The following is a 12,944-nucleotide window of genomic DNA, read 5'->3' as shown; positions in this document are numbered from 1 at the left end:
TTAGTGATTAGCACAGGCAGGTGAAGAAATCTCTTGAGTTTGGGGAAGGAACCACCTGAAAGAAGCAGAAGAAATACTCCCTGGAATTTACACAGGTCATACAATGTGTGTGTTCCAACTACAGTGGAAAATCTTATACCTCACAAGGCATCTAGTAATCAGAAGGGTAAACCCACATATCCAAGCAGCTCTGTGAGCTCCAAGCACAGCAAACAGGAAGAAAACTCCACTGTGAGACATCATAATTGAATTGTTTAAAACCAGCAATACAGAGAAAATCTTAAGTGGGTAGAGAAAAAGAAGATACATTATTAACAGAGAAACAAAGATTTAAAATGACAAAAACTTAACATTTTAAAAAGTGTAAGCCAGAAAAAGATAGAGGAACATCTGTAAAAGTACTGAGACAGAAAAGAAGAGAGGAAAGAAGTCTATTATTAACATAATATTCATACCATGAAACTAACTTTCAAAAACAAAGGTGGAATAAGGGTTTTTTCAGACATAGAAAAACTGAAAGAATTCTATCAGTTGTAGACTTGAACTGTAAGAAATATTAAAGGAAGTCCTTCAGACTAAAGTAAAATAATGCAAGACAGAAATCTGCATATATGCAAAGGAATGAAGATATATGGTAAATCTGTCAATAAATACAAATCAATAAATTCCTCTTTCAAAAGGCAAGTCTTTCACAGTGATTTACCTCACTGTGAATTTTTTCAATTAAAGAATTAGGTCAAGAATAAATTTAGATCTTTAGATTCAGAAAAGAAAAATATTAAAAGGATCAAAGAAAGTATGTGTATGTAAAAGGAATAGAAGAAAAAAGTGTAACTGCACAGGATGAAGTGGACTTAAATGGACAGTCAAGGTAACAAAATGGGCAGGATAACAATTCAGGAGTTTCTTTTTCATCTTGTTGGTAATTTTAATATTAAAAGAAAAAATTGCAAATATGTGGTAGAAAGCAAACAATAGCCACAAACTGTTCTCATCTCTGTATGCACATGTCTTTAAAATGCTACTCCTCCCAACAAAATAAGAGTCTATCTAACCAACCTTTGAATCTGGGCTTGCCTATGTGGCTTGCTCGGCCAATGAATTAAAAGTAAACATGAAGTGTGCCGAGGTTTTAAAAAGTGCTTCTGTGGTGGGGTATGCCCTTCTTGCAATTTCTGAAACCAAGTCAGCATATAAAGAGATCTGGATTAGCCTGCTGGATGATGACAGAGTGAATGTGACCCAGTTGTCCTATTACATCAGCCAGTTGCCAGATGTTCTGCTAACTGACTGCAAATACAGGAGCAAGTCCAGCCCAGACAAAAAGAACTCCCAAGCCGAATCATAAGCTAAACAAAATGGAGTGTGTTTTAAACTATCAAGTTGTGGGTTGCTTTGTTATGAAGCAAAAGCTAACCAACACAAAGGTAAAGTTTATACATTCTATCATTCACTTAAGGGCCTTCAGTTAGCTGTCACAGGAAGTTTTTTCTCATGCAATCTTTTTATAAGCTTCTATCACTAGACCAGGTTGGTCCAGTTTATCCCAGGTTATATTCTCTTCCTACCATTCTAGCTAAGGAAAAGAAAAATATGTAATAGTATTCATTAGAAACCTACAGAAAACTTCAGAAATGTACTATTCAATACAGAAGTCGCTATCCAATAGCCATTTGGCTACTGCCGTACTGAAGTCTGGACAGAGCCGCATGTTGAAATAATAATAATGCTTTCTGGATACACTGAAATAAAATATATTATTTAAATAAATTTCATTTTTTCATGTTACCTTTCTTAATGTGGCTATTAGAAAATTTAAAATATATTTGAGATATATTGCTTGTATATAATGTAATGCTACAGGACACATCCCATAACAATGCTTGGTTTACTAAAACACACACAAACACACACCAGGATGAAGCACTAGAATGAAATCTCTCTCTCTCACACACACACACACACACACACACACACACACACACACACAATGAAGCACTGGATTGAAACCACACACACACACACACACGAGGATGAAGCCCTGGACTGAAATCAGAGTTCTGGCTCTACTGTTCAGCAATTTGTCCCTGGACAAGCCACCGCACTCCTCTGAACATGTGTGTCCCTATTTACATAAGGAAAGAGCAATGCTTGCGACTTTTTTTTTAAGCTTTAAAATGAATAGATATTGAAGTCAGTGTGCTCAACCACTGAGCTATTATGCTTCCCAGCACTCACTAATGGTACCTACGATATTTATAATTTCCACCTCCTAATTTAGTACTTCATTACGTAATATAAGGTCTCATATCATTTGCTTTGTAAGAGTCAACCTATACAATTGATGGGCTTCTCTTGTGGCTCAGTGGTAAAGAATTCGCCCTAGCTGGTGAAAATCCCTGGAGAAGGAAATGACAACCCACTCCAGTATTTTTGCCTGGGAAATCCCATGGAAAGAGGAGTCTGGTGGGCTACAGTCTGTGGGGTCGCAAAGAATCGGACATGACTTAGTGACTAAACAACAACAACATACAGTCGATACCATAACTTAAAATGTCAGTATAAAGACAAAGAGAGTTTTCTGACAACAGAATTATTTTCCTCTTTATGTTAAGTCTTCTAAGGAAAACATTTCCTTTTAACTAAAAGATCTTTGTGTAAATACACAGTACATGATAATTCAATATGCACAGCAAGAAAAAGAGACAAACAGAAATGCTTAAAAAATAACTTACTTGATCACTGAGAAGAGAGTCCTAAAAAGCTGAATAAAAATTTCATTGCAATCTTCCAATTCAAAGCAGATGTTATACGATTTAACCCACGCTAAATTCTTAAATAAATAAATAAATAAAATTATTTACACATACAGAGAATAGTCATACAAAAGTAGGCTCATTAATAAAATTTAATTTTTAGAATTATAAATTTATATTGAAGCTAATAATATCCCAACATATAAAACTACAATTGTTTCAGCAGTCATGTACTCTGACCTTTAAAAAGATAGGTATCTGTTGGCATTAACCTTTTCTTACTGAAAAATACTACACTGTCAGAGGTTGGTAGGCCGTATATACATACAAAATATTAACTGCCGTAAAAATTAATTCAATTTAATTTCTTTTGGGATTAGAAAAGAATAAAAACATGAAACTAAAGTCTCAATGTAACAGTTTTGCCCATGGAATATGAAGACATGAGGAGTCAAAAAAATATTATAAATGACATTTTCTTAAGTGGGCTTTGTATAAAACAAACAAAAAGATTCATTTTACATTATAAAGTTACCATAAAGAATTTCCTACTACATGAAATAGTGATATTTATTAAATAAAAAAGTTTTTACCTCTAATAAATAAAAGTATCTATTAAATTGCGGGCTCTTTGTATCCTCCAAACCTTTTAACTGTCTGGTAATAAACAAAAATATGTCCTGTTTTAAAAAATGATAAAATATATTAATTTAGACACAAATACTTATTACTTTCACAATATTCTAATAGTCTATATATACATTCTCTATTAAAGACAACAATAAAAGAAAAATTATCCTCGGGACTAGCCTAGTCCATTACTCAAAATATCTGGAAAAGAGCAAATCATTTAAAATTACATCCTTTAGAAGCAAAAATAAAGATTATACTGCCACATATCTTTAGGCTTTCTCATCCTGAGAGAATCAAAGGTTCTATGTCTCGTTATCCTTTCTTCTAGTACAGAACTTTCACTTTATTCACTATCTTTATATTGTATCATGGCAATTATCTTCAGTTTAAGTACTTGGATATGAAGTACTTCCATTACAATTCCCTACATGTAAATAGTAATTTTCAAGACCTATTTTTGAATTTGATGTGTGACTACAAATTTGTATGGAACAAAAGCAATAATAGACTGGTCCAAGGGGTTGTACTTTTCACAACAGTGCTCTATTTCTTAATAAGCTTTCTTTAGAAGTTTTAACCCCAAGTATTATCAATATGGAATAATCTGATTTAAGGGCTATCTAAAAGTATTCATAATATGAAAGCAGTTCAAGAGATCAACTCAAAAGAGGAGCTCCTCAAATATTTTAAGCAAAGGCAGAACCATCAAGATGAGCATGTAGCTTTGCACATGAAATAACTTGCAGAGGAAAATAGTCATTTAAATGTGTGAATTCTGTTACATAGTTGTTTTAAAAAGTATCATTCATCCATCCTCCCTTCAACTCAGCCATCTGGGCTTTCAGATGGGTTATCCTGAAGGTCAGATATGAGCAGACAGGGACTGTTTTGATCTGTATCTTTCAAATGTCTCATAAAAATACCAGTCATTTTATGGATATTCAATGAATATTAATTGAATAAATAATTATTTTGTTTTTAGAACTTATGACATAATCTTCTTACGATGACAAGATGATTAAAATGAAACCTATGTTCCTAAGGGTATTAAGCTAGTTATAAAAGAGAATCAATTTTGTAAAGGTTGTATTTACCTTAAGTTTATCATGGGAAGTATATGGAGCTTCTGGGGCATAGATTCGAAAGATGTCAGCCAAACAACATGCTACAAGGAGACGCACATCTTTATTGGGATTCCTGAGAAAAAATTCAGATGCTAGATGCAAGGCTAGTGGGAGATACTGTTGTTTTTCATCTTCTGAGTCCTGATCCATATCCATAAAAGTCTTTACTACCATCTGCAAAAATGTACAAAAGAAAAAAATAGTCAACTCTTTATATTTAGAAGCCAGTGAAAAAGTATATATATTTACTCATCTCCATTACAAAACAAACTAGCAATCCGTTACCATGTACATCTTCATTTAAGAATTTGAGTAAAGACCATAAGCATGGATAAGTACCAACATTTGGATTACTGACAGATGCATTATCTGCATTTGTACCACATTTATGAAGAACTTAAGACTCTCGTTATTAACGTTATATCTAGCTCACATAAAAATTTCATGGCTTGGGACTTACCTGTCCAGTAGCCAAGAATTTGCCTTCCAGTGCAGGGGATGTGAGTTCAATCCCTGATCAGGGAACTGAGATCCTACATGCTGTGGGGCAACTAAGATAATGTGCTGCAACTACTGAGCCCTGTGCACTCTAGAGCTTGTGTGTGCGTGCTAAATCCCTTCAGTTGTGTCTGACTCTTTGCAACCCCATGGACTGTAGCCTGTCAGGCTCCTCTGTTCATGGGCATCTCCAGGCAAGAATACTGGAGTGGGTTGCCCTGATCTCCAGGGAATCTTCTGACTCAGGGATTGAACCTGGGTCTCCTGCAATGCCGGCAGATTCTTTACCCTCTAAGTCACTAGGGAAGCCCCTAGAGCCTGTACTCCATAACAAAGACCCAGCCCAGGGAGAAAAAAAAGTTCGTAGCTTTATGCACATGCATGCTAAACCACTTCAGTCCAACTCTTTGCAACCCTATGGACTGTAGCCCCCCAGGCTCCTCTGTCCATGGAATTCTCTAGGCAAGAATACTGGAGTGGGTTGCCATGCCCTCCTCCAGGGGATCTTCCTGAGCCAGGAAACGAACCCAAGTCTCTTTTGTCTCCTGCATTGGCAAGTGGGTTCTTAACCACTAGTGCCACCTGGGAAGCTGTGGCAGCTTCGCACAAGCAAATCATTTAATATTTTGTAACATCAATTATGTTTCTTTTACACTTATTATCAAAGCTGCCTTGATTTAGGCTCCTTAAAACTATTAAGTTCACACTTTAATGGGTTTTGCAATTCACAACAGAAAGCACCAAAGAAATAAAAAGAAAAAATAATAAATATTTTTAGGCAGTTATATTTCTGATTAAAAGTCTTAATTATAAAATAAACTGGTCTTATTTATGGTTACAAAACTAACAAATGCACATTTCAGAATCACTCTAAAAGGCAAAAAAAGTGTAATGGAAAAAATTAACTCCAGAAAATAATCACTATTTACATTTTTGCATATTTTATGCTGGTCTGTTTTCTCTATAAAGATGGAAATAACCATATAGTCATTTCTTTTTTTTTATTAGTTTATTTTCTATTTTTTAACTTTATAATATTGTATTTGTTTTGCCATACATTGACATGAATCCACCATGGGTGTACATGTTTTCCCCTTCCAGAACCCCCCTTCCACCTCCCTCCCCATCCCCTCCTTCCGGGTCATCCCAGTGCGCCAGCCCCGAGCACCCTGTATCATGCATTGAACCTGGACTGGCGATTCATTTCACATATGATAATTTACATGCTTCCATGCCATTCTCCCATATCATCCCGCCCTCGCCCTCTCCCATAGAGTCCATAATACTGTTCTATTTATCTGTGTCTCTTTTGATGTCTCGCATACAGGGTTATCTTTACCGATTGATTAAATACCATATATGTGTTAGTATACTGTATTGGTGTTTTTCTTTCTGGCTTACTTCACTCTGTATAATATCCAATCACAACCATTTCCTCATACCCTAAAAAATTCCTCTTTAAATAAATCAGCCTTACCTAACCAGTAACCACTGTCAAATATTGAAGCTGTATCTCTATTTCTATTTTGACAAGACGTTTTATCATGAATAAATTCTGGTTTGTTTTCTTTTTGTTTGCCTGTACCCAGCATGCAGGATCTTAGTTCCCTGATGAAGGATTGAACCCTCACCCCGGAATTGGAAGGTGCATTCTCAACCACTGGACTACCAGGGAAGTCCCGTTGTGCTTGTTTTTTTCCAAATACATTTTTTTTCCCGTGTCTACCGAAGTGATACTTCCCTCCTAATTCTGTTACTAGAATAAATCCCACTGACTGGTTTTCTAATTACAACACAATTTCAGTGTATCACATACACATCTTAAAATACAGACAGGTATAGTATAAATGACCTAATCTGGAAAACAACACACATGAGGATGACTGTAAATCACTATTTCGTACAAGTTTAAATACAAACATCAGGAATGGAATCAAAAAGAACTGAATTTGGTGATCTTGTTATATATGGCTTTGTGCTCATAAGAAGGGAGCAGTAAAAATGGGAATAGTCAACATCTGGAGAATACAGGAGCTCTCTGTACTATTCTTGCATCTTCTGCAAGTCGGAATATATATCAAAAAGAAAAGTAAAAATTGAAAAGAATACACTTACCACAGGATATGGGAAAAACATACTCATATTAATAGTTGAAATGAAAGCTCAAGTAAGACTTGTCTTTTAAAAAAAATTTAACAAATAATGTTAAATATTAATTGGGAGTGGGAAGGATGCATTATTCTTTTCCTGATTTTAAGAGATCATATTTATCTGTATATCATTAGCTTGATCTAGAGATGTTACTGATACAGAAATAATATCACATGTATAAAGTATTCTAATTGTACTTTAAAAACTTTTAAATCAGAAATGCGTAAGGCATAGTGATTTACAGTCATCCACATTTGTGCTGTTTTTCCTAGGTTCAGCCATTCAGGTGATACTTGTCTCTATTTTATGACGGTGTGTGTGGTGCATTCCTTTCTGAAAGTTCTGAATCCCAGCAATTCCCAAGGACCAGAAGTTCTTTTTAAAATTATTATTTCTTATTACACTATTATTACTTCATCCAGAGCTTTATTTCTTTCGACATGTTTTGAAATATTTGTGTTTATTCTACTTGATTTTAACACAAATTAACATATAGCTGAGAAAAATGTTTCCCCAGTTTTAGAAATTATTTCTTTCACCTAACTTTTGTCAGGAGAAGAATTTTTAACTGTCTTGTTAACAGCTGGATCCTTAATGATTAGAGTAGGACTGGCACATTTAGGCATGCAAACTTTTTTTTTGGAAAGAACATTCAAATGCATTACCTGGAGAAAACCATAATTTGAAAAGATACATGTAACCCCAGTGTTTATTGCAGATCAATTTACAATAGCCAGGACATTGAAGCAAACTGAATGCCGACTGACAGAGGAATAAATAAAGAAATGTGGTGTGTGCATGCTTAGTCACTCAGTGGTGTCCAACTCTTTGTAACCCTATGGACTATATAGCCCACCGGGCTCCTCTGTCAATGGGATTTCCTAGGCAAGAACACTGGAGTGGATTGCCATTTCCTTCTCCAGGGGATCTTCCCGACACACAGATCAAACCTGTGTCTCCTGCTTGGCAGGCGGACTCTTTACCCCTGAGCCACCTAGAAAGCCCCAAAGAAACACAGTACCTATATACAACAGAATTATTACTCAGCCATAAAAAGGAATGAAATAATGCCACTTGCAGCAACATGGATGAACTGAAGAGACAGTCATAATGAGTAAAGTATGTCAGAGAGAGAAAGAAAAAAAACATATAATATCGCTTAATATGTGGAAGCTAAAAAAATGGTATAAAAGAATTTGTTTACAAAAGGGAAATAGAGTCACAGATCTAGAAAACAATATTATGGTTACCAGAGGAGAGAAGAGAAGAGGGATACACTGAGAGATTGGAAGTGACCTATATACACTACTGTGTATGAAACAGGTAACTAATAAGGATCTACTGTGTAGCACAGGGAGCTCTACTCAATACTTTGTAATGATCTATTATAGGAAAAGAATCCAAAAAACAGTGGATTTATATCCAACTTATTCACTCTGCTACAGAGCAGAAACAAACACACTGTAAATCAACTATATTCCAATTAAAAAAAATTACTTAAAACCAAACAACAAAGCAAACCGTTCAGATTCAATAAAGATGTGAAGTAGGTACAAAAATGTCATATTGTTCTCTATGAGTGTTTGAAATATTACACAATTGTAAGGGGTCAATTTGATTAGGTAAAATGAACTTTGGTTTTTAAAGGGTTTGGGTTGCAAGTTTCCAATAAGACTTGAGCTGCTTGGAGATTTTTCAGAAAAGCTGTTTCAACTGTGTTCCAACTTTGAGGTTCCCAGTAGCCCTAGTAGGGGCAACAAGTCAAAGGCGTGGGGGGGTGGGGTTCTCTTAGTTACTTGCATCTGAGCAGCCGGCTTTTCAATAGCTTTATATATCAACCTACTGTATCTGGGCCGAAATCCAGTGCCCCAGGATACCTCACATAAATACTAGGAAGCTTTAGGGGTGGGGAGGGTCGGGAGTTTGGGATTAATACTTGCAAACTACACAGAATGCATCAACAACAAGTCTTACTATATGTATAGCACAGGGAGCTATATTCAACATCCTGTGAATATATGTATGTATAACTGAATCACCTTGCTGTATAGCAGAAATTAACACAAACTATACTTAAATAAAATTTGTTAGAATTCATGAAATGCCTTAACATCTACTCTGATAATACATATTATCAGAGTATTTTAAAAAACGTGACCCATATGGCCCTACCATTCTGGCAAAAATCTTTATCAGTTCTAGATAAAGACCAGGTCAATCAGTATATAACATCTGTTGGCTAGAAATTTGTTCAGAATTCTTGAGTAAATATATTCTAAACACAGGTCTATAGCAGAGGTCACAACTCAAGGGGAGGGACATGCAAATAACCACTGGGGAGAAATGGAGAACACATGCTCCATCCAAAGAGCTGGCTTCAGTTAATTGTTGTCAGGTGAGAATGCAGACCTAGTATAGAAAATCATTCAGTTGACCAGGACACAATAAAATGTTAAGTGAAATCATCTGACTTGAGAATTTCAGCAACTCCAAAAAGTTCATACCATTGTGAGGGATAAGCAAAACACATCTATGTGGTCCTCAAATCAACAATATTCAAACTGTTAGAAATATTTTAAAGGAAAAATGTTAGCACACAACCATCTTTTCACGTAGGCAAATTATTCTGAAAAGCTGATTCCACATTTCTTTTGCACTTAAATAGTTTTCTTAAGGTATAAAAAATATGAAGAAAATATTCAATAAACTGATTATTAAAATCCAGAGTTCCTTCAAAATATTAATAAGTTTTCACATTCTCCTAAACTATAACACAGAAAATACCATTAAATTAACGTTTTCCACACCAAAAAGTAATGGTAAAGACAGACCACTTTAGAATCTATGAAAAAAAGAAAAATTAGTTCCCAGTGGGATAAAAGTCAAAATTTGAAAGGAACATCTAAGAAACTTCTAAAAAACAGAGTATCTTTATGATCTTGAGGAGGAAGGATTTCTCAAGAAGACACAAAAAGCACTAGCTACAGAATCTTTCCATAAAAGTAAAACTAATGTGCATTTGTCAGAAGATACCACTAAAAAGATTTTAAAACACATGCCAGTGAATAAGATTAGATATTTGAGACATGCATAACCAACAAAGAATCTATCTAGTATATAAAAAGAACCCCTAGAATTCAATAAAGAAAACAAAACCCAAGGGTAAAATGGAAAAATGACTAAGTAGACTAAGTACTTTTTGAAAAAAATCTCAGTCAGTATAATGGGGGATATTAAATCCTATTGGAAAAAAAAAAAAAAAGGATAAAAATAAATAAATAAATAAATAAATCCTATTGACAGCCAGGCAAATGCAAAGTAAAATGTGGTAAGAGAACTGACGTTTTAATAATACTGTGTTCTCTGACCTATGAATATGGTTTCTGTCTTCATTGATTTAGGTTTTTCTCTTCCAGACTGAATATTGGGATAATCACTGCATCCTTCTGGAAGGACATGCCATGTATTGCACCACACACCATTTGCACACTTCTATCACAATGCTATGCTTTCTGCTTTGTTATTTGTTCTGCTAGGGCTATGGCAGCACCTTGTTTATTTCTATTCTTCAGCACAACTGAGTTGGGCCTGGCGTATACTTAACAGTTTGTTGAGTGGAAAAGAAACACATTCCATCATTATTGCATAGTTTTTAGCGCGCTGGTTTTGTATATTTTGTTATTCTAACCATTTTACCTTTTTGGATGCTACTGTGAATTTTAACATCTTTTCAATTTTCCAACTGTTGGTTCCTAACACACACACGTACAATCAATTTTTCTATACTGAGCCTTTCACACTACTACTCAGCTTTACTGGTTCTAGAGGCTTGCTTATGCATTTCCCAGGATTTTCTATAAAAGCAGTATCGTTAACAAATAAGGACAGCTTTATTTTGTCTTCTCTCATCTGTGTGTCTTTTGTATCTTTTTCTTATTGTGCTAGCAAAACCACACAATACAGAGCAAAAGTGAGAGCAGACATTTTTGCCTCTTTTGAGATCTGAGGAAGAACATCATCTTTCACCATTAAGTATGTTAATGGGTTTCTGTAGATGCCTTATCAGGTTGAGAAAGCTCTATCTTGTATTCCTAATATGCTGTTAGTTTTTATGAAGAACTTGTTGAATTTTTTTCTTCTATATCAAATGGGATGATAACACGGTTCTCCCAACTTACACTAGTGTTAATATGTTGAAATAAATTAATATCACATAGTAAACAAAATTTGCACTCCCGGGAATAAACCTGACATGGTGGTCACTGTGTTTTGCATGTGTGCAATGTTTAGGGGTTTTTTTTTTCTAGTTTTGGTTTGTTTTTGTTTTGCTGGCTGGATCTCCTCTGCTAATATTTTGTTGTTTATTAAGGCTCTTGGCGTGCTGCCGCCTATGGGGTCGCAAAGAGTCCAACACAACTGAGCGACTAGACTGAAGTCTCTTGATATACAGATTTCTTTTCTAGTAATATGTTTTGTTTTGGTATCAAGGTAATATTGGCCATATAAAGTGAACTGGAAGTGTTAACTTCCTGTTTGATGAGTTTGTATAGGACTAGTATGCTTTTTTCCTTAAATGTTTAATAGAATTCATCAATGAAGTCATTCGAGTCTTTATTTGTGGAAAAGCTTTTAGTTGCAAATCTAGTTTCTAAAATCAGTATAAAGCTATCAGGTCTTCTATTTCGTCCTAAGTCAGTTTTAGTAGTTTGCATTTTTCCAGAAATATATCTTCTTCATTTAGGATACAGAATTTACTAGCATAAATTGGTTTATAATATGCCTTTTTTATCCTTTAAATGTTTATAAAATCTATATGAAGTCTTTTTTTTTTCACTAATGTTGCTAATTTTTGTCTTTTTTCCTTCACTGTTCTAACATAGTGGTCTCAAGGGGCTTCCTAGTTGGCACAAGTGGTAAAGAACTTGCCTGTCAATGCACATAAGAGATGTGGGTTCAATCCCTCGGTCGGTATGATCCCCTGAAGGAGGGCATGGCAAGCCATACCAGTATTCTTGCCTGGAGAATCCTCGTGGAGTGAGAAGCCTGGTAGGCTACAGTTCATAGGTTCGCAAAGAGTGGGACACAATTGAAGTGACAGCACGCATGAGTGGTCTTAAAGAGGAATGAACTTGCCACACATCTCCAGGGGATACCTGACAATGTCTGGAAACATTTTTAGTTGTCACAACTGGGAGAAGGGGTTCTACTGGCATTGAGGGGGTAAAGACCAAGGATACAGCCAAACATCACACAACATATACGACAGCTCCCCATAACAATTATCAGCCTGAAAGGGTCAACAAGAGCCAAGGTTGAGAAGGCTTATCAAACAAAAGGTTTTGTCAATTTTACTGTCTTTTCAAAGAACCAATTTTTGGCATTATTAGTTTATTGTTTGCACATTTTCTGTTTGACTGATTTCCATTTGTATCCTTTACTATATCCTGCTTTCTCCTTTCTTTAGGTTTAATCTCCTGTCTTTTTCTAGGCTCTTGGGGTAGAAGCTTACCACTGATTCTAGACTGTTCTTTTCTAATATAAACATTGAAAAGCTTATCAAAATCAATTTCTCAATAAGCACTGCTACGAAGTTCAAAATATTTTCTAATTTTCCTTGTGATTCCTTCTTTTATTCATATATTATTATAAAACCAGCTTGAACATCTGGAAGTTCACGGTTCACGTATTGCCAAAGCCTGGCTTGGAGAATTTTGAGCATTATTTTACTAGCATGTGAGATGAGTACAATCATGCGGTAGTTTGAACACTCTTTGGCATTGCC

General features: G+C 35.2%; 1 protein-coding gene across 17 annotated transcripts in view; it reads right to left on the bottom strand.

Moving 5' to 3' along the window:
• The window catches only part of PDS5A (PDS5 cohesin associated factor A), a 135,339-nt gene that overhangs the window by 81,102 nt on the left and 41,293 nt on the right, over nt 1-12,944 (bottom strand). For all 17 annotated transcript variants that reach the window (XM_081592180.1, XM_081592246.1, XM_081592191.1 and 14 more), the window contains 3 exons: nt 4,484-4,687; nt 3,350-3,436; nt 2,736-2,833 (listed from right to left, as the gene is read on the bottom strand). In XM_081592180.1, coding sequence (XP_081448306.1) covers nt 2,736-2,833; nt 3,350-3,436; nt 4,484-4,687 — 389 coding nt within the window. The remainder of the gene's footprint in view (nt 1-2,735; nt 2,834-3,349; nt 3,437-4,483; nt 4,688-12,944) is intronic.

This window comes from Giraffa tippelskirchi, chromosome 1 (assembly GCF_054371585.1).
Source record: "Giraffa tippelskirchi isolate mGirTip1 chromosome 1, T2T-mGirTip1v1.2.pri, whole genome shotgun sequence".
NCBI lineage: Eukaryota > Metazoa > Chordata > Mammalia > Artiodactyla > Giraffidae > Giraffa > Giraffa tippelskirchi.
The sequence above is the reverse complement of the archived record's forward strand: the minus strand, read 5'-3'. Positions and strand labels throughout refer to the sequence as shown.